At 38.1% G+C, this 21104-nt stretch overlaps 1 protein-coding gene across 1 annotated transcript in view; it reads left to right on the top strand.

The window, feature by feature from the left end:
• kif26ba (kinesin family member 26Ba) overlaps positions 1-21104 on the top strand; it is a 105820-nt gene that overhangs the window by 54296 nt on the left and 30420 nt on the right. Inside the window, exons 4-6 of the mRNA XM_037693612.1 lie at positions 1474-1655; positions 10401-10608; positions 11085-11124. Of these exons, the coding sequence (XP_037549540.1) occupies positions 1474-1655; positions 10401-10608; positions 11085-11124 (430 nt within the window). The remainder of the gene's footprint in view (positions 1-1473; positions 1656-10400; positions 10609-11084; positions 11125-21104) is intronic.

Below are 21104 nucleotides of genomic sequence, written 5' to 3'. Positions count from 1 at the left end.
CCTCGTGACCCACTATGGAAGAAGTGGTTAAAAGATAATGGATGGATGGACGTTTGTTAATTTGTTTTGCATGTAGTACCTTTTTTGACTACTGGATGGCAGTACAAGACAGTTTGAACCGAAGGATGGATCGTGAGGGAGCAACCCTCTAAGAAAAATAGGAGGGAGGCCCCTTGACGTGACATGGGCCGTCTCTCCTTCCTTTATTCGGTTCTCAAAATGGAAGACGCTTGGTGTGGTTTGAGTTCTTTAGCGTAGCATTTTTCACACAAAGCTTTTAATAAAAAAAAAATCAGTAAACAAGTTCTCAGCTTCTTTTTGCAGAGAAAAAACACTTTTTGCACAAAGGCACGGGTTTCAACCGTGAATTTTGGAGCTTCAACAAGACGGAGGTTTTTTTCCAAAGGTCGGCTTTTAACTTAGCTCGTAGCTTAGCTTCTCAGCTTAGCTGCTTTTAACGACCCAAAAACATGATTTTGGACGGTTAAAATGGATTTTAAAGAGGAAAAAATTAAGGGAGGGGTCAGTGAAGAGCACCAGAGTTGAGCCTTTTGTCATCCAGTGTCTCCAGTAGAAAGAGAGAGACGAAGAAACAATCAAGCCGATAAATGAAAATGAGGTTGATAATTTTAATTTATCATGTGATTAATTGAGTTATTGTTTATTGCGACAGGCCTAACCCTAATGTATACATTCTAGTAATGCTCACGTTCACACCTTCTGTAATAAGGTTTATAATTTTTCATCCTCTTACTGGGTGTTATACATTGTATGTTCATGTTGCTTTGTCAGCCCGTGTACTTTATCACTCATTTAAAAATGTTACTTTATTTTCTGCTGTTTTTACATCTGCAGAGATTCATTAAGTAAGAGAAGTTATCTACTCTGTTGTGTTTGTTTCTTGTTGAGACATCTTCAAACATTTATCATGACGTTTTAGACATTTTGACAGTATCATCCAATAAGTTACACTATTGAGCAAACAAAGCTAACATGCTCATCTTCACCTTTATACGTTTATGGGAAATAAATGCATTTTCAGCGCTTTTGTGTTAAATGAGGTGCTTTTCATCTCACATTAAACCACTTTTACATGAAAGCTGATAGATTAGTTCTACATCTGAAATGTGCACGGTGCAGGACTTGAAGGGGTGAAAAGATGTAAAGTTATTTTGTCGTCTATTCCAAGTTTGTTTTCTCTGTGTGCTGATGTTCTCTGTCCTGTTTTTTTCCTTGCTCTTTGTTGATGAGCCTTTCGTGGGTTGTTGTACTTTACAGAATCTATCCACTAAAAACACAAAGAAAATGTTTAAAATATTATTATGGAAAAAGCAATTGTTTGTACTATTTAACGTCTGTGAAATAAATTAAACTTAGTCGCATCCAGAGTGTTTAATCTGTGGAGAATGAGTTACTGTTCAGTTTTGTGTTTATTCTCCCATTGTTGTAAATCGTCTCTCCTTTTTTCCTTAGATCTCCCAGATGATCTCTGAAGCCTCAAGAGAAGGAGGGACTGAAGCTGCCCTGAACCGCTGCAACACACACACTCCTGCACACACTAATTCACCATCACACACCAGTTCTCCCTGTAACACCCCAGCTGTCACCAGCACAGCACCAACCACAACCTCTGCTGCCGCCTCCTTCTTTGCCAGGTAAGATGCTTTCACTCCAAGACACCTCTGAAGTCACTCTACACAGGTGATGGATGTCAGTGTGGGTCATGTGGTTTTGACTTGGTGTTTTCTTCACCTGATCTATTTTTATTTTAATAATTAGTTTAACTTGATCAGATTTAATAAGTGGATAAATTTGGCTTATAAGCCCTCTGTAAACTCTGTCAGTGGGTTGAAATGACACTAGTGCTAAACTCCACGCAATCCCATAATTACTGCATTTAGAGCACTTGGAAGTACTTTGTTAGGACTATGATTAAATAGAAAACTACAATTTAATTTACATTTATACTGATCATGGGGTTACACTCTTTCAGAATGAATCTGAAGACCCAGACTTTAACTCGTTTATATGGTCTCATGTTTATTTCTCCAGTTAGTTCAAGAAAGTAGAAGAAGGAATACAACAATGGACTGACAATCACATTTATAGATGAAGTGGGTGAGGAAATTAAAGTCTACTTATCTCTTGGTGCACTTGTGTATAAATCAGCTCTCCAGTCATTAGTTGTCGGTGTAGTCCAATCTAGAGGAATGCAGAGCAGCACGGCATAAATAAGACAAGGATAATATGGGTGCATTATTGATGAAAAGACATGGCAAACTCAAAATGAAAGAGTGAATTATTCATGGGTTACACCAGAGGATGAACGTGTCACCGTGTCTGAAGGATTGCTGGGATGTCAAGTTTAATGAGCTGCTTTAAATCACATTTTAAACGATACTGATGGTTTTCTTTCTCACTTTCACACCTTTTCCCTTCTGTTCATCTGCAGATAATCAAGTGTGTGTGTGTGTGTGTGTGTGATCTATAACTGTTACGCTGCAGTGTGGCAGACATAATGCTGTCTGTCTCAGAATACTCACATACAACTCGTAAATTGCATGAAAGCACGCACAGACACATCCAGACTGAGGTTTTATGACACGCACACACGCGCACGCATGCACGCACTCGCATGATTCTGTATAGGAAGTGTCATAAATCGCATCCAACTTCTTTTCTGATAATAATGACATTTGGGAAAATCCATTCGTAGCAATAAAGATTATTTAGCAACAAAATTGGGGTCTATGTGCACCAGGTGCTGTGTTTTCAGTGCACAACAGATTGGGTCGTTCTGAACGCAGAAACAAAAGTTGACACAACACCAAGTTCAAGTTCAAGTTGTGTTTATTTGTCATATGCAGGTTAACACAGGGTTAACAGTACAATGAAATGCTTAGGATGAGAAGAACCGATTTGACTCGCTAAAAAAAAAAAAAAATCAAAGAACAAACCAACAAGAATAAACAAAAAAGCATGCAATAAGGATACACAAAAAAATGTACCAAAAAATGAAAAAGTAATCATTTAAAATATTTACAATGTCCTAAAGAGAGATACTGAGCAACAACACGGTAGAATATAACGGTGTAGTGGGATGAATATGATTAAGTATTTCGAGGTAGTAATATAAGCTAAAATGCACATGATTTATACATATATATACAGACAAACACACACACACACACACACACACACAAACACACACACACACACACACACACACACATATATATATACTGCACATAATCAACATATACCACATAGGTTATTGCACAGGTAGTGACATTGAGGTTGACTTATTAGTTAGTTATTGCCAGTTGTTCAGTGTTTATCAAGAGTTCAGTAATCTGACAGCTTGTGAGTAATAGCTGTCCTTTAGTCTTTTTTTACGCGATGGCAGACTCATGTATCGTCTGCCTGAGGGTAGTAGACAGAAGAGTCCTTGTGCTGGGTGGGTGTGATCTTTAATGATGCTGCGTGCTTTACGCAGACATCGGCTGTGGTAGATGTCCTGGATGGTGTGGAGACTGCCATCAGTGATGTCCTCTGCTGTTTGCACCACCCTCTGTAGAGCTTTCCAGCTCTGACTGGTGCAGTTCCCATACCACTCTGAAGCAGCCTGTCGGCAGGCTCTCAACGGTGCACCTATAAAAGTTGATGAGGATGCTGGTGTTTGTACCAAATTTCTTTAGTCTTCTTAGGAAGTAAAGCCTTTGTCTGGCTTTCTTGACCACAGTGTCTGTATGTAAAGTCCAGGACAAATCCTCAGTAATGTGAACACCGAGGAACTTGAAGCTGCTGACTTGCTCCACCTCAGCGTTGTTTATGTAGATGGTGGAGTGCTGGCCTCCACGTTGTTTCCTGAAGTCCACTATCATCTCCTTTGTTTTGCTGACATTTAGAGAGAGGTTATTTTCCTGACACCAGCTGGTCAGTGATTTCACCACGTCTCTGTAGGCACTCTCGTCGTTGTTGGTGATGAAGCCCAGGATGTCATCTGCAAATTGTAATATAATTGAGTGATTAGTGATTAACATGTTTATTATTGTCTAAAGTCTTGCTAAAATTGTATCAGTCTTTGATGTTTATTGTTAATATAAATTCAACTGGAGGCTATAAAATATTTGTACAATTTGGGATATTCATCTTTTTTTTTTTGCACTTAAAAGTCCTATAACAGCTGTTGATAGACATAGACCCTACTGTTTTTGTCCAGATAAGATGTAATATTTTGGATGAATATTAGGTTGTAACATCTACTTTTCTGTATAACAGGAGGGTCAGTTTGTAGTTTTATAAAAGTTTGTTTAAAAAAAATAAAGATCCTGTGGGTGAGAATCTCAATAACTTTCCAATCTCACTGAACCTGAATAATACTGAATAATACTGAATAATACTGAATAATACTGAATAATGCTGCGCTGCTTGTTCTTAAACATAATGGAGGCTATTAGCAAAGTTGTTAGGCTGAATTTACTGAATTGCAAAAATGCTGTTTATTTTTATGTTGGAAACTATATCAGAGTGTTGTTAAAAACTCATTTTATTTTTCACAAAAAAAATGTTAAATCAGCTCATCTGGACAGATTTTTTTTCTTCTTGATTAATTTTTTCAAAACAAAGTTTAATTAGAAAAATACCCAAGCCCTTTTGTTTCTTGGTTAACATGTTATGTTGTTTATTTGTCATATGCAGGTTAACACAATGCAATGAAATGTTCAGGATGAGAAGAACCGATTCGACTCGCTTCAACAACAACAAAAAAGAAATACTAAAGCATGCAATAAGGGTACAAAGTAAAGTACCAAAAAGCAAAAAAGAAATATAATATGTACAAGGTCCAAAAGAAAAATAGTAAACAACATGGTAGAATATAACAGTGCAAATAGGATGAATTTGTGTAAATAATTATTTCACAGGTAGTAATTGGGGGTGCACCGATTGCAGTTTTCTGGACGATCACAGATCTCTAAATAGTCTGAATTGCTGATTCCGATTTTGTCCGAAACCGAGTTTGTTTATTAGCGACACTGTCGAGTGTTATAAGGTCACAATGCATCTTCAATTTTACAATCTTATTTTATTGAAAAACATACCCTTGAACAATATCCTAAAAACAATACTAACTTGTACAAACTTGTGGCCGTGAGGTTGTGCTCTGAAATATAAATGAAGTTTAGACGATTGCTGTTAAAACTACAAAAAAATAAAAAATAAAAATCGGTAAAATCAGTTTCACATGTAAGTATCGGCCGATCTCTCAAAATTAAGGAAATTGGGGCAGATTTATCAGTGCACCCCAGTAGTAATATAAGGTGAAATGCACAAGAAATATATTGCACATAACTAACATATACTCCATGTGTTAGTGTGTTTGTGCGAGTTTATGGCCAGCAGATGCAGCCATGCAGGCTTGTTAAATCCCGAGTGGGTCTTGGTCTTTACTGTCAGACATGAACTGCATACAATGGTTTATTTCACAAACACAATGTCCCTTTTGTTCGCTTTCTGCACACGACAATCCCTGAGTCCACCACAGGTCCTCTCACCTGATCCCTGTCTACCATTAGTTCGTCTTCATACCTCCCCGTCTTGTTTCTGTCCCGTTTTAATTAACTCACATTTGATCTCATCCTTTTTTCCTTTTTCTTTCTGTTTCTATTGTTCTCTCTACTCCTCTCTTTCCCCTCACGTCTCCATTTCCACACTGACCTTTCCTTTACCTCCACTAATGCACATCTGAGCAATATCTTTCATTAGTACCAATCTGTCTGTGAATATGTCACACTTGCACAGGAGCTCTACATCTTCCCCCTGCTGCAGTGGCCCTCTGGGGATGCTGGAATAGAGACTCGGTGCCTGTGCATGCTTTCACACAATGGGTGGAGGGAGTTTCTATCAGTGCAGGAATTTTTTAACTGCATGCTCCAAGGATTGAATCTTTGGAGATTTGGTAGCTGTATGCGTGTGTGCAAAGAAGTGTGTGTGCTGCAGGAGGTGGCAGAGTAAATGAATAGGTTCCAAGTAAATTGGTGAACCGGGAGGGCGTTATTTTCGATGGAGCATGTCACAGAGTGGGGGCTGCCGTCTCTTTTTCAACCAGTGTACCTCGTTCTGCTTTTCATTGATGCTCAACAAAACATATTTTTATATGGTGGAAAATGAGCACCAATTTGCAACCAGTCATAATGGTGGATTGACAATTTGTGGTCAAAAACTCAATTTTCTGATCACATCCTGATGACATTTTCTATTTTTGCTTTTGTTTTTTTTGTTAACTTGTATAAATAACGGTAAATAAAAAGTGTTATATTTCAAATTGTGCTGAAAAAACAGTGCTCGACCTGCAGAGCATCTTGTTTTTTTTTTATATACCAGTGTTTATTTGGTCCAAATGAGAACTGGCAGGGTAAAATATTTCAGATTTCCATCTTGCGTTTAATATATTAGTGTCTCTGCCTTTAACCAACTGGCAAATAAAAAATATGGCGAGCTCAGTTGTTTGCAGCACAACAGAGTAATGTATAATAAACTAAAAAAAAAAAAGACTTTAAAAGAAAGAAATTATTTTATTCTGACTCCAGAATTGATGTACATGTACACGCCAACAAATAATGTCTTCACAGTCGGTCTTACTGACCTAACAACACACAAACACACTTTAAGTCTTACACCATCACTCTCTGTCTCTTATCCTGCCTCCCTTCACTGATGGCCTGCTAAAAAGAACATAATTAACCAGCAAACCAAAGACACAGCTCCAGGACTCCAGCTCTAAATCAGCAGCATGTGTAGATTCAAGAGAAGGTGTTTGTGTGAAAGGTGAAAAATGGCAATACAGCGTCTTGTTACCACCTTCACTACTGATGACCTGCGACATTTCTGACAAGAGACACTCCCTCCTCTCCTCTCAAGTAGTTGAAGGGAGAGGAGTCAGCAGTGGAAGGAATCAGTACATTCAACGAAGGCAGAGGTTTGTGGATGAGTCGACATATTCTACCTTTATTAATACAGGTTAATCCCACTGATCTTCAGGGACTCATTTACAAGAGAGACCTGATTTTAACAAAGAGTGATGACGACAGTGGACAATCATAAAGTTTAACTCTGAATGCTAGAAAACGCCTTGTAACTGTGACTTTCCTTCCCTCCATTGATTACGGTGACATTATTTACATGAACGCTCCTACAAGCACCCTGCAGATGTTGGATGCTGTCTATCATGGTGCACTAAGATTCATAACTGGCTGTGATTATCGTACCCACCACTACACCCTGTATTCACTGGTTAACTGGTCATCATTAACTTCACGCAGACTTTTCCACTGGTACATTTTCATTTTTAAATCACTTCTTGGTCTGCTGCCTTCATACATCTCCTCCTACATGTCTCTGCGTGAGTGCAGCTACAGCGAGTGCTCTCAGGACATTATTACCTGCAGTGTTCCCTCAGTGCAGACTGAACTTGGCAAAATGACCTTCTCCTACTCCGCTCCCATTTCCTGGAATATCTTACAAAAATATTTGAAGCTCTCGACCTTGACCTCTGTAAGTGACTTTAAGAATCTGTTGGACTCCTGGCAAGGACCAATGCAGACATGTTCTTGTTTTTAGTTTTCTACATTCACCTTATAATCTAGCCGTTTTGTTACTCTTTTTGCCATCTTATTTGTAAAAAAATAAAAAAATAAAAATCTGTATGCCTTTTATAACTGTCTATTGGTGTCGCTGTTGTCATCATTCTTTGCTGAAATCAGGTCTCTCTTGAAAATGAGTCCTCAAGGCTCAATGGGATTTATCCGTCTAAATAAAGGTTTAATGAGTGAATGAATGAATGAAGGATGCATACAAATTGCGAACAAGTAAAAATAAAACAGTATTAAAACAATGTAACAAAAAAAAAACAGCTAGGATGTAAGGCGATGTAGAAAACTAAAAACAGGAACATGTCTGCATTGGTTTTTCTCAGGAACTTGGATGTTTGAAGCCACTTAGAGAGGTCAGGGTCGAGAGGTTCAGATCTTTTTGCAAGATTATCGAGGAAACAAGAGCGGAGTAGGAGAAGGCCCTTTTGCCTACTTCGGTCCGCACTGAGGGAACACTGCAGGTAATAATGTCCTGAGAGCACAAGCTGTAGGATATGGAGGTCAACAAAAAAAAGTGTTGCAGGACGTTCAAAATTAAGTTAATGTGGATGCGACGAAGTTGAGAAGAAAAGGTAATGGAGAAAAATTAATGAATAGGTAGAATGACACAACTAATACAAAGCAAATTCAATTAACTTTACAGTTATATTAGACTAGAGCCAAGTCTCAGGTCATTCATCATCAAATGTCACCAGTTTGCTGGTGTTGGCTGGTGCCACTGTCAAGTTGTGCCATAGACTGAACTGTTCAGAGGGGCAATAAAAGAATAAGAGAGCAAACGCTAATAAAACAAGCATAAACATTATGAATGCAATGTGGCGATTAATTCAAGTAACATTCAACAACAGGTCTACATGCACATAAAACATAATAATGCACAGCTGAGAGCAATCATAGTTTGCATTATTGTGGTGATGGAGGGGGAAAAGTAGCAGGAATCCCCAACAACAGAGAAACCGCAGGAATCTATCACTGTCACAACACTTCCTGCAACCATCCGCAGCACTGCAGCAATCACAACCTCTTCATTCGGTGGAAATAAAAATACAATATAACACTTTTAGGATTGTAGTTTTTACTAACATGGTTAAACAAAATGGTCTTGTGGTATCTTAACAAATTTAGTCAAAGTCATTAATAGTTAAAGTATATTCTTACACCTAGCAAACCGTTTATAATTACTTTTTCCTTGTGATGAATAAAAGCAAATTGAATGTTATACCAATATAATAAGAAAACCTGTAATTGCCTCTGATCACATTTCTCAGATGTAAGCTTAGCCAGCACACAGTGAAAAACCAATTAGTGGTCTTCTCATGGAGGTTTGTTTCATGCAGCGGGCTGACACACACACACACACACACACGCACGCACACGCACACGCACACGCACATGCACATGCACACACACGCACACACACACACAGATTCACACACAAATCTCCTGGGAGAGTCGGTCAAACGGTGAAACGCTTCATCGTTCTACGGGTCACTTGATCCACATCTCTCTTCTTCTCCCTCTTTCAGCGTTTCTCCTCCTCAGACTCATTTCTGTTCCTTGCCGCAGTTAATTGAAAGCCAATGGTGTGAAAATATGGCTTCTGGATGGAGAACGTGTCAGGACACAAGGTCTCACTCATTTCTTCTCTCCTGTTAAAATCTTTGGAGTATCTGTGAGAATCAAACTGGACAGGAAGTCATGTCCTGCTGTTTCAGAGGCTTTTATTGGATTAAATTGATAATGTGTTACAGCGGTTTCAGCTGCAGCTTCTTGAATTGTTGAGAATAAAATAAATCATGTGTAATTTGATTGCAGATCCACTTCCTTCCCTGAAATATCTTTCACTTAAACTCATTTCTGTCTTTGCGCTCGGCTGTGGTTATATTACCGAGGCAGACTGTGATATGATTTAATTTACAGTAATATCATCACACACAGGCGCTGTTGGCAGATCAAAATGTGTGTTTATTTACCTCTGAACTGCAACACAAGGGTTTGATTTCAAGCCAAAACCAAAAGCATTACACCACTTACATACGAGCACGATAATGACAGAATGATAAGAGAAATTTTGAGCTTGACATTGTCTGTTGTCTTTTTATTCTAAATTATAATAATGGAGAAGAAAGCTGCAATTCAGTCTGTTAAATAAATGTGCACTATTTCTGCTAAAAGAAGAAACTAAAGCTATTATTAGAAAAGGCTATAATGGTTCAAAGTAGCGTTGTGTTGAAGGAAGCAGCCAAAAGTTAAATGGCTAAAATATCTTGAGCCATCACTTATTTCTTTATATTTTTGCCTTTTACAAGCCAGACTCGCTTTCAAGATCAATTTCTATTGAAAACATTTTCTGAACTATTTCTAAAGATCTTTTGGTTTTCCTTTTATTTTATTTTTTTTTTAATTTTGAGACATGGCTGCTTTTTTTTATCACCTGAGCTCCTGCTGGGAATACTAAAATAAAATGTACCTCTCTCTAAAAACAAGACACTATATATGTGACCTGGAATGTGTTTGTGCTGAATGCAAATATACATTTTGTGTGTGTGTATAGCAGTGCATATTCTCACATTTTCTTTTCTTCTTTATAATGAAGCAAGATATTGATAAACCCTAAATTTTCCCAGACGCTTCATTTTGTAAATATAGGGGAAATATACTTTTATTATAATTATAGTCACAAAGTGTCTTGAATATTTAAGACTTCTCTTCTTCTCTAACCTTCTCCTATCTGCTTCTGTCTTTCAGAGCGGCTCAGAAGTTGAACTTGGCATCCAAGAAGAAGAAACAGAAAACTGCAGCAGTCACAGCTCCGGTGACATCCTCTCCTCTGTCGTGTGACCCTCCTCTGTTCCCGACAAATTTCAGCTCTGCCTTGCTGAAGGCACCTCCACCTGCTCCACCTTGCCTTCTTCGTGCAGCCAATAAAATCAAAGATACACCTGGGCTTGGAAAGGTAACCTTACTTTTTGTTTTTTCATTGTTTTACTGTAATGTACAAATACATCTGAAACCCTTTATTTGACTCAGAAACTGAAAACGCATTAACTCAACAATATTTCTGTTTAGTTAAATATACTTAAGAAGGTAAAGTTAAATTAAAGCGTTTAGGGGTTGGTAAATAAAAAGGAAAAAGGCAGAATTTGGTACCACTTTACAATTCAATTCAAAAATATTTTATTAATCCCAAAGGGAAATTAAATGTTGTAACTCGTTATCCTCGTTTCATTAAGAGATGTTATAGATGCTGATGGCTGTAGGCAGGAAAGATCTCTTGTAAAGGTCCGTCCCACAGCGGATCCAAAGAAATTGGCCGCAGATGCAGTCTGATCGGTCCACCCAGACTTGGCTGACCTCTCGGTTCCTCGGCAGCAGGACCACCCAAATGCCGGGCAGAACTCCTCCCAGAGCAATGGCCACTCCTCCCAGCAGTCTGCCGAGCTCTTTGATCGCTGCGAACAGCTGGCTGGAGGTACCAGGAAACAATCCTGTCCTTCTGCTGTCACAAACCACGTTTCCTGCTAGTTCCAGGATCTCAGTGGTCAGGCACTCAAGCACACCTGGCAAGGAGATGGGGATGTATCTTTGGCGCCTCCTTTTCAACTCATTTGAGATTTGGGGCTGTAGTTGAGGCATTATTTGAGCTTTTGACATGTTAATCAGATGTTCCCAGTTGTAAAAAACATCTTGTTGTCATGGTTACACATCACAACAAATGTCCCAAACTAAAAAAGTTTCAGTAAAAAATCCTTCCAGCTGCACAGCATCCGATACCAGAGGAAACAATCATCCAAACAAACATGATTTAAGTCCAGAAAAAGAGGAATTGAAGTTTCCAAAAGCAAAATCTCAGAATGAATGCAACAGAGCTACTCCAATATGCAGCCACCCCGAGTGGTGCAATTCTGGCTATAATAAGTCTCCCCTTATAGATGGCTAATAAATAGTTTATAGAGGAATGAATAACGTATCTATAAACACTTTATAAATCATTAATAATTGTTTATTATGTATTAAGGGTGACAGAGCAACAAAACTGACCAATTTCTTGACAAATACTGATCCAAATCTGTTCACCTATATATTTCATCTAGAATTGTTATATTAAATATTTCAGACTAACTTACTACCTTGTAAACCTATTTGTTTTAGGATATGATATTAGTTGTAGGTAATTACTGTATAATGCAGTGACAAAGTACAATCTTATTGTGCTTACAGGTAGTAACTTAGTCTGAAATGTTTAATATAACAACTCTAGATTAAATATATAGGTGAACAGATTTCACTATTTGGTAAGAAACTGGTCGGTTTCGTCTCTCTGTCACCCTTAAGTAGTGCATAATAAACAATTATTAATATTTATAAAGTGTTTATAGAGGAATTAACTTATCTACAAACAAAGAATTTTCCATCAGATCATCTGGACAGTTTTTTTTTTTTTTTGTGCTGAAACGTTTCACTTTCCTTTCTTGGTTTTGAACCAGTTTGACATGACTGTCGATGAGGAAGAGGGATGACACCAAAGGAGGGGGCGTGCCAAAGGCACCATCTTAGCACCAACATAACTGGTTTGTTCCACTTCGGAGTAAGCTGTTGGTGGAAGAATCAGTTTTGTATTGTGTGTTTCCTTGACCGATGAAGCCTTCTGGATGGAAGGTGAAACGTTTCAGCACCAAAAAAAAAAAAGAAACTGTCGAGATGACCTGACTGAAAATTGTTGGATTGTACACCTGGATTATTGAGCACGGACTTTCTTAACTTATCTATAAAGTATTTGTTAGCCATCTATAAGGGGAGCCTTATTGTAAAGTGGTACTCAGAATTTAATTTATTGATTATAGTTAATGATGGGGTGGATCATGATTGCATTGAAGGCGCAGGAACATTTCACTAGCAGGGGGACAAATAAAATAATATTGAAATTTTGGAAGCAAACATTGCACCATATGATAAAAAGATAAAGAAACCTTTAAACCTACATCAAACTCCCCTCATGGAGTCATGAGGTGCATACTGGGAGGCATTTTCTCCTCCTACTCCTCCGGTGCACACTAAACTGAAAATCTGTGGCTCTGACAGAGAAGCAGATGATAAAAATCAGGCTTCAGCTTTGCAGAAATTAAAGCCTTAAAAAGGAACGATGAAAAATACTGTTGGGTATTTACATATCCTGTATGTTTTGTTGACCATGCAGAGACATGGCTTTGATTGTGGAGGGTTCAACTTTTTTTTGTGTTTGTAACTATGACTAAACTAAAAAGAAGGAAAGCTTGGTTAAAATTACAAAAATATACACTTTTTTTTAATCCTTTTAGCAAAAAGGTAAAAAAAAAAAAAAAACAACCCTCCTGCTTTCAAGCTGCAGTGTCTGAAAAGACGAGTTGCTGACATTTAAGAATCTGTTTTTTAACATTATTTTCCTGTTTCCTGTTGAAGAAGCAGAAAGTTAAAAGGTATTTTTTTACTGTCAGCCTTTTCCCTTGTGCATTGTGGTCTACAACAGAAACACTGTGTGTATGCTGGTATAAAGTTTATTGTAGTTTGAGAAAGAAAACACCTGCAAAAAGTATAAACTACACAATTAAATTTGTGGTATTAAACCTAATGCGCACAATAATATATAACAAAATAATGGGCTAATATGTCTAATAACACATAACCAAGGATTATGTAGGAATACATTGTTTTTAACATGTTACTTTGACACTTAATATGCTGAAATCCTAAAAGTTACTTTGACACTTAATATGCTGAAATCCTAAAATGAAGTTGCATATGTATTACCAACATTCTCAAATATCAATTAGGCTACTGATCCAATTTAAAAGTGATTTTATGTTTGAAAGAGCCGCAGCTCAGTTCAGAGTGCTGGAATGTGCAGAAATATTGAGCTGTTTTATTTTATTATGACCTTCACCAGGTTGTCTAAGTGTCCACTGGTGTGTGTGTGTGCGCCTGTATGTCCCCTGTAGCACCATACTCAAATGTAACCTAATGGTTACCACGGTAACACATTTCAGGCTGACAAAAGTCATCTGTCACCGTTGCCAGAGGTTGATGGAATGCACATATGTGTTTGTGTGTGTGTGTGTTTTGTGGATGTAGAGGGAACCAAGCACACACTTGGCTCTCAAGTGTGTGCTATATTGATCGTCCATGTAATGAGTTTTTAGTGTCCCCTCCTCCACAGTTTGAGTGAGAGGCTTGCTGACTTTGTGTGTCCTCGCAGCTCAGAGCAGAAAATCAAACTGAAATCCTGCAAAAGTTTCTGTTTTTGAGCACACAGAAAAAATAAAGGTCCTGGTTTCATGAACATATGAAGCATGGATATATTGTTGGTGTTTGGTTATGTGTCATATGCTGGAACTGTTTGGATTCTGTCAACTTGCAGTTCTAAAACTGAGAGGAAATTAAATTTGTATTAAATACCAGATGAGACAAAAAGTAATTTTGCTGTTCAGTTGAATTTTATTTGTAATTAGATGCAGTATATTGTTTCTTAGTGAGATTAATTCAGGCTGACGCAACCAGTTAGTTTGAAAATCATCATTAAAAACAATACTCAGTGCAGCACAACCAATCAAATCAACCGGTGTTGTGCCAAAAATTGATGGGCTGCCAAATGGCGGCCGCGGGAGGACTTTAACAAGAATTTAACAAGATTAACACTTAAACACAATTATTTGTTTGCTCTAAATTATATTAACTGCGTGTCTCAGTCTACCTTTTACTTAATAAATTAACTTTGATGGTCAAATCAGCTGCATTTCAAAACCCGATTCGCGTAAGCGAGCACTCGCAGAGGGACGAATCGTTCATTTCTTTGAAATTTGACAAGATAAGCACCTAAAAACAATTATTTGTTTGTTCGACTTTATAGTAAAGGTGTGTCTCAGTCTAACGTTTAATAAAAAAGACTAACGGTCAAATCAGCTGTATTTCAAAAGTCTTTGCTGACTCGGTACTCCGGGAGCACGCAGAGGGAGGGAAAAAAATATATAAGAGGAACGCTGCTCGTTTCTTTGAAATTTAACAAGAAAAGCACATAAAACAATTATTTGTTTGCTTGAAGTTATAGTAAAGGTGTGTCTCAGTCTAACATTTACTTAATAAATGTACTTTAATAGTCAAATTAGCTGCATTTCGCTGGGGCGGTGCAGCTGGTTTGACGGTTGTTCCAAGCAGCGAGTAGAACGAAGGTGGCAGACTGTGGCAAGCTGAGTGTGTCATTAATAGCTGGTGAAGATTCTCAATCAACATGGTAAATAAAATTAAAAAAGTTCAAGACAAAAACAATAAAGTATAATAAATAAAGCCTAGTTTTTGTCTTGAACTTTTTTGAATTTGTCATTATAGCCACTTTTACCTATTACATGATACAATGGCATGCCTTACTGCTACTACTACTCTGCTGCCATGTAGTGGATGAAAATGGTACTGCTCAAATTGTTTTTCAGTCAGAATTAATGAAAATGGTCATCTCAGCCAAAAATTGGTTTATAAAAATGAGGGGGAAAAAAATCCATAAATACGTTGCTTTGGCCTATAAGTAGCAGGGCATGTAAATTATGCAAAAAACTGACTTATACAGCAAAAAAAATACGGTAATTAGCTAACTGCTTTGTGTTGTGGTTTGTATTTATCTTCTGTGCTGTTTTGGTCTCGTCTAAACCTCTGCATACCAAACTGCTATAAGGCATGATTTATTTGTTTTAATTTGAAGCAAAACTAACCATTCCAACTTCAGTCCTTTAAAATAAAGTGTTTGCGTGTTACACAGTTTACTAAAAAGATAATTAGTAAACTGATTCAAGTTGATTACTTTCCATCTTTGTTTTACTGTCTGTTGCCTTTGAGATTTTGTCTCTGTGTCTCCATATGGAGATGACAGATGTCCTCTCAGTTGTCAAGGAGACCAGAGCTGACATATTGACTCACACATGCAACAAATGATACTTTCATCGACTCAAACAGAAACCACATTCTGTACAACACCAAGAACCCCTCACCCTCTTCACATGCTTTTCTTTTTAATGCATCCCCTCTGATGTAAATTTCACTTTCATGTATTGACTACTGACGGGTGCTGCTGCTTCTGATCTGGACGCCATGTTTTTCACGAACATGGGAACATCTCAGCTTCCTCTGCTGTAAGACAATATTTAGTAGATTTCCCTCCACTGACAAGAAAACTCTGAATGAAGGAATGAATTATTGAAGATGCTTAGTTTGGATAAATAAGTACAAAAAAGGTATTTGCAGAGAGAGACAGAAAGCTCTTTTGAAGAACTTTTGTGAAGCTTCCATCCAAACAAGAAAAATATACCATAAATAAAAGAAGACATGCAAGTAAATACACAACAACATGTATGAGAGCGCATAAAGTGCAACTGTGTGATTGTTCCTATGTTTATGATAATTTATACAAGCTTAAACATCAACAATCAGTCATTAAAAACAATACAAATTACTTTATTATGAAGAGTTATACAACATATACTCAATCAAAACAAGTGTTCTTTGATACATCTTTCAAAAGAATTAATATAGAAGCTGTTTTTAGACTATCAGGAAAAACAGTTTAACAGATTTGTGCTTCTGTTTTATTAATAGTTGGTCTCTGCAAGTCCAAATGCACATTTAACTGAGCTAATAGTTTAAAATTTAACATATTTATTTCTTGTTGCAAAATATTTTAGTATAAGATATATAACTATGGGTAAGTGGTACAAAAGACACAATAAGCTGTTGCAGCTTGCTGACAGCACATCAAACACATTTACACACTTGCAGATATTTGGGCAGAAAATGGCTGTTTCCACATTCCTCCAGTAGAAAATGTCACCTGCTGCGGGGGTCTGCTCTGGCTGAAATGGTATTTCCACACATACACTCACACGGGGTTGCATGCTCACAATTTCATAGGATTACAGCATACAAGAAAAACTGTCAGGGAAGCGGCAAAGCTCCCCGTGGAAGTGTGTGTGATACATCTTGCAGAATACATGAGGCCTGTCTGCGACCATAATGGGGAGTTAGTGTTCACTCTGATGTTAATATGGCAGAAAACAGATTGAGACGTTGCTTTTAAAGCCAGGGGAAATCAGCCTGCATAGGTCAGAGGTACTTCTGCTGCAGCAGCTGCTGCGTACAAAAAACAAAACAAAAAAAACAGACAAAGTACTGGTTTATTGTTTTTGATGTCACATGATCTGAATGTGTTTTCCGTGTTGCAAACCCACCATTATTTCTGTACACAAAGCTTTTCTCTGTACTGCCAGTGAGCTTCATCTCACTTTATCAGACCAGCCAGTTGGGAGTCTTCCATTCAGACCAATAATGGTGTTTTTGCATTGTAAGGCCTGGCCAGGCCTGGCCCGGTGTGAGTTCAAACCAGAGTTCTGTGTAGTGTTCTGGCCCACTTCCATCCTGATTTCTGGAACCCAGAGACCTGGAGTTCCATTCAGGCTGGGCTGTTGGGGCCGATTTGACATGAGCAATTCCTAATCTTTCGACACTTCGCCTTCTCTTGCTCAGATTTTGCTGCTCTTGAATTATATTATAATTTTATATTTTAATATTATAATTATAATTAGGTCTCTCTTGTAATGAGTCCTCGAGGCTCAATGGGATTTATGTCTAAATAAAGGTTGAATGAAAATATATAGAGAACAAGGGAAGTAATATGACTATGTCTGTAGTTTTTTTTTTTTTTTTTTTTAATAATCTGATGTCACCCATTTTTTATATCATGATCCCCTCACACAGAGACGTGGTGCTCTGCTCAAAGTGAACATGACCATAGCTGGAGTAGATAGGGGCAGGCCGAATGAGGCCAGGCCGAACCTTACAACGCATATAAATGCCATAATTGCAGCAGGGAGATGTGTATCAGCTGAGGAAATGAAACAGTTTCTATTTCCTTCCAGGAATCTGTCTGTACTGTATTTGTGAACAGCATTATGGTTTCATGTTGAGAAAGTGCACCACAGATGCCATATTTGCTTTGAGGATGCTGATGGAGAAGTACATAGAGGGTCAGAAAGAACTCCATTTGTCTTTAGAAAAAGCATATGACAGGGTGTCGAGGGAGGAGGTGTGGTATTGTATGAGAAAATCTGAAGTGGCAGAGAAGTATGTTAGACTGGTACAGGACATGTATGACAGAAGGACAGTGGTGAGATGTGCTGTAGGAGTGACAGATGGCTTCAAGGTGTTGGTGGGAGTGCATCAAGGATCTGCTCTGAGCCCCTTCTTGTTTGCTCTGGTGATGGACCAACTAACAGATGAGGTCAGGCAGAAATCCCCATAGACTATGATGTTTGTAGATGACGTGATATGTGGTGAGAACAGGGAACAGGTGGAAGAGAACTTGGAGAGGTGGAGGTATGCACTTGAAAGAAGAGGAATGAACGTCAGCCACAGTAAGACAGAGTACACTTGTGAATGAGAGGGAGGCCGGTGGAGCAGTGAGGCTACAAGGAGCAGAGGTCACAAAGGTGCAGGACTTCAAGTACTTGGGGTCCACTGTCCAAGAAAATTGGGAGTGTGGTAAAGAGGTGAAAAAGAGTCCAGGCAGGATGAAGTGGAGGGAGAAAAAGTTTCAGGAGTGATTTGCGACAAAAGTGTGTCGGCAAAGGGCAAACGAAAAGTTTATAAGACAGTTGTGAGACCAGATTTGACAGTGACATTGAAAAAAAGGAGAAAAAACTGGAAGTAGCAGAAAAAGATGTTGAGGTCCTTAGGAGTGACAAGGATGGATAAGAGAAGGAATGAGATCATCAGAGGTACAGCACAGGTTGAACAACTAGAAGATAAAGTTAGAGAGGCCAGACTGAGATGGTTTGAACATGTTAGAGGAGGGGCAGTGGGTATATTGGCAGAAGGATGTTAGAAATGCAGATGCCAGGAAAAAGACAAAGAGGAGATATACTGTATGGATGCAGTTTGAGAGGACAGAGGATGCAGAGGACAGAATGAGATGGAGGAGGATGACTCACTGTAGTGACCCCTGAAGAGGAAAAAGCTGAAAAAAAAAAATGAAGAATCAAACTGTTCACTTCCACAGATAGAGCAAACTCCATTTTTTAAGATGACACATAAAACACCATAAAAATTAATGGTAAACAGGTGTGAAAATGTTTTCACCAGAAAAAGTGTATCAAGTAAGTGGTGCCATTATGTACATCTTATACAACAACAACAGCAACCAACAAATTTTATTTGTAGGCGCCTTTCTTGGCACTCAAGGTCACCTTACATTGTCAATCATAAAAACAGACACAATATTATACACACAATAAAAACAAGTAAAATAGAATTAAAATAAGAGTGCAATTGCAATCGCAGTGCGTAGGCTACTTTAAAACAGATAAGTTTTGAGTTTGGATTTGAAATGTGGCAATGAGTCTGTGTTGCAAATATCAGGTGGGAGTGAGTTCCAGAGCTGGGGAGAAGAGCAGCTGAATGCTCTACTCTGCATAGTAACAAGACGGGCGAGGGGAACAATAAGCTGAATAGAAGAAGAGGATCTGAGGGTACAAACGGGTGTAGCAATGTGAACAAGGTCTGAAAGGTATGGAGGAGTGAGATTTGAAGGTGAGGAGGAGTATTTTGTAGTTGATGCGGTATGGGATGGGAAGCTGTTGTAAACTAGGTGTGATGTGATGGATTGAGGGGGTCCGTGAAATGATATGGGCAGCTGAATTTTGGACCAGTTGTAATTTATGAATGGATAATGTCTGTTTGGATGTCATGGCAGACTTTGGTCACATGTCAGTGAGAAACATTCATTACTATAAACACTTTTCCCCCCTCTTTTCTTCAAATTATGTTATTTAAGTAGAAAAAAAAAAAGAAAACAATTGACTATGCTTTAAAAACCTTTTTTTGTTGTTGTGATAATCTGACTGTATTATGTGTAAATGCACCTTGAATGTTTAGCCATGCTGGCAGCACTCTCAGCCCCTGTGCTCCTCACAGACTCCTCCAGGTGTGAAACATATGAACTTGTCACGGTTTTGCCCCAGGGCTTACATATCCATCTTGAGGCTGTCACTTCATTTGCAGTTTTCTGTCATACATGATGTACATAGAGTTTATCTCACTTGGAGAAGGATTGGATTTTTTCTAAGAAATGCTATTATAGCTGAGAGGGGAATCTTTCTTTTGTCTTTGTCTTCAGTCTCCTCTATAAACCTATCTACAGCTGATCTCTTATCAAAAAGAATGCATAAATCTTATCTTTGCTTCTTTCCCGTTTATCTCTCTCTCTCCATTCTCTGCTCTGTGTTTGACTGACAAATAAGGAGCCCTTTCCTTTCCTCTTTCATCTCAGCAGGCTGACTTTTGCACACATGCGCATGCACAGATTGCGACTTGACCTTGGGGGAAATGATACTATGAAAGCTAATCAATTTTTAATAGCAGCTACAATTCCTCTCAAGCCACAAGCTGTGTTAGTGTCATCAGCAAGCATGTGTAAGTGCATTTTTCACGGGTGTGCGTGTGTTTTAATGCCCATATGTGTGTGTGCATTGTTTGTAAATGAGACTGTTATGGCAGTGCAGTACAGTAGCCACTTTGTTCCACCTCATCTCTGAAATATTAATGTGGTCAGTGTTGACAGACCTGAGGGACACAGAGACATTTGGTGTTTGAAAATATGTTCGTAGCCTCTTTCTGGGGTTTTAGGGCACTTTTAAATAAAACAGACTTGATTTTAGGAGTAGTTGTAGCTGAGTGGTTAGAGCAATCATCCTTCAATGAGAGTTGGGGGTTCAATTCCACCAGCAGTGACATGCTGACGTGTCCCTGGGTAAGACACTGAAACTCTCAGTTTCTGATGCGTGTCCCATCGGTGTATGAATGTGATCTAAAGCACTGATTAATCTCTCCAGATTCAGATTAGCATTGTACAGATCTAGCAGAGTGCTGTATGAATGGATGAGGGCACAGATTGTAGTGTAAAGCACTTTGAGTATCTTGATAAGATAGAAAAGTGCTATACTAGTACAGTCCATTTACCATTTTATCATTTGAAATTGGTAAAATACGTGGTACTTTATTTGTTTAGGAAACAACATCTGCTTTATATTTAATTGGTTGATATGTATTAGGAAGTACTCACCTCTCAATTCATTATTTGGCTTATTTGTTCTTTGTTTACAAGTATAACCCATCCAGGCACAATGTTTAATAAAACAAACAAAATCCAAGACTGATCAATTAACTCGAACAGTAAATAAACATTATGTCTGCCTTTTGTCTCAGATACATAAAACAAACAGTTAATTATAATGGTAGTGAATAACAACAAATGTTTATTACTTAGCAATTAAACATTTTTGACCAAATTTTAATACACATACATATATACATACATATACACACACATATATACACACACACATATATATACACACATATACACACACATACATACATATA

This window comes from Nematolebias whitei, chromosome 2, assembly GCF_014905685.2.
Source record: "Nematolebias whitei isolate Nwh7 chromosome 2, NemWhi1, whole genome shotgun sequence".
Classification (NCBI taxonomy): Eukaryota; Metazoa; Chordata; class Actinopteri; order Cyprinodontiformes; family Rivulidae; genus Nematolebias; species Nematolebias whitei.
Note: the sequence above shows the minus strand (reverse complement) of the source record. Positions and strands in the feature narration are given on the sequence as shown.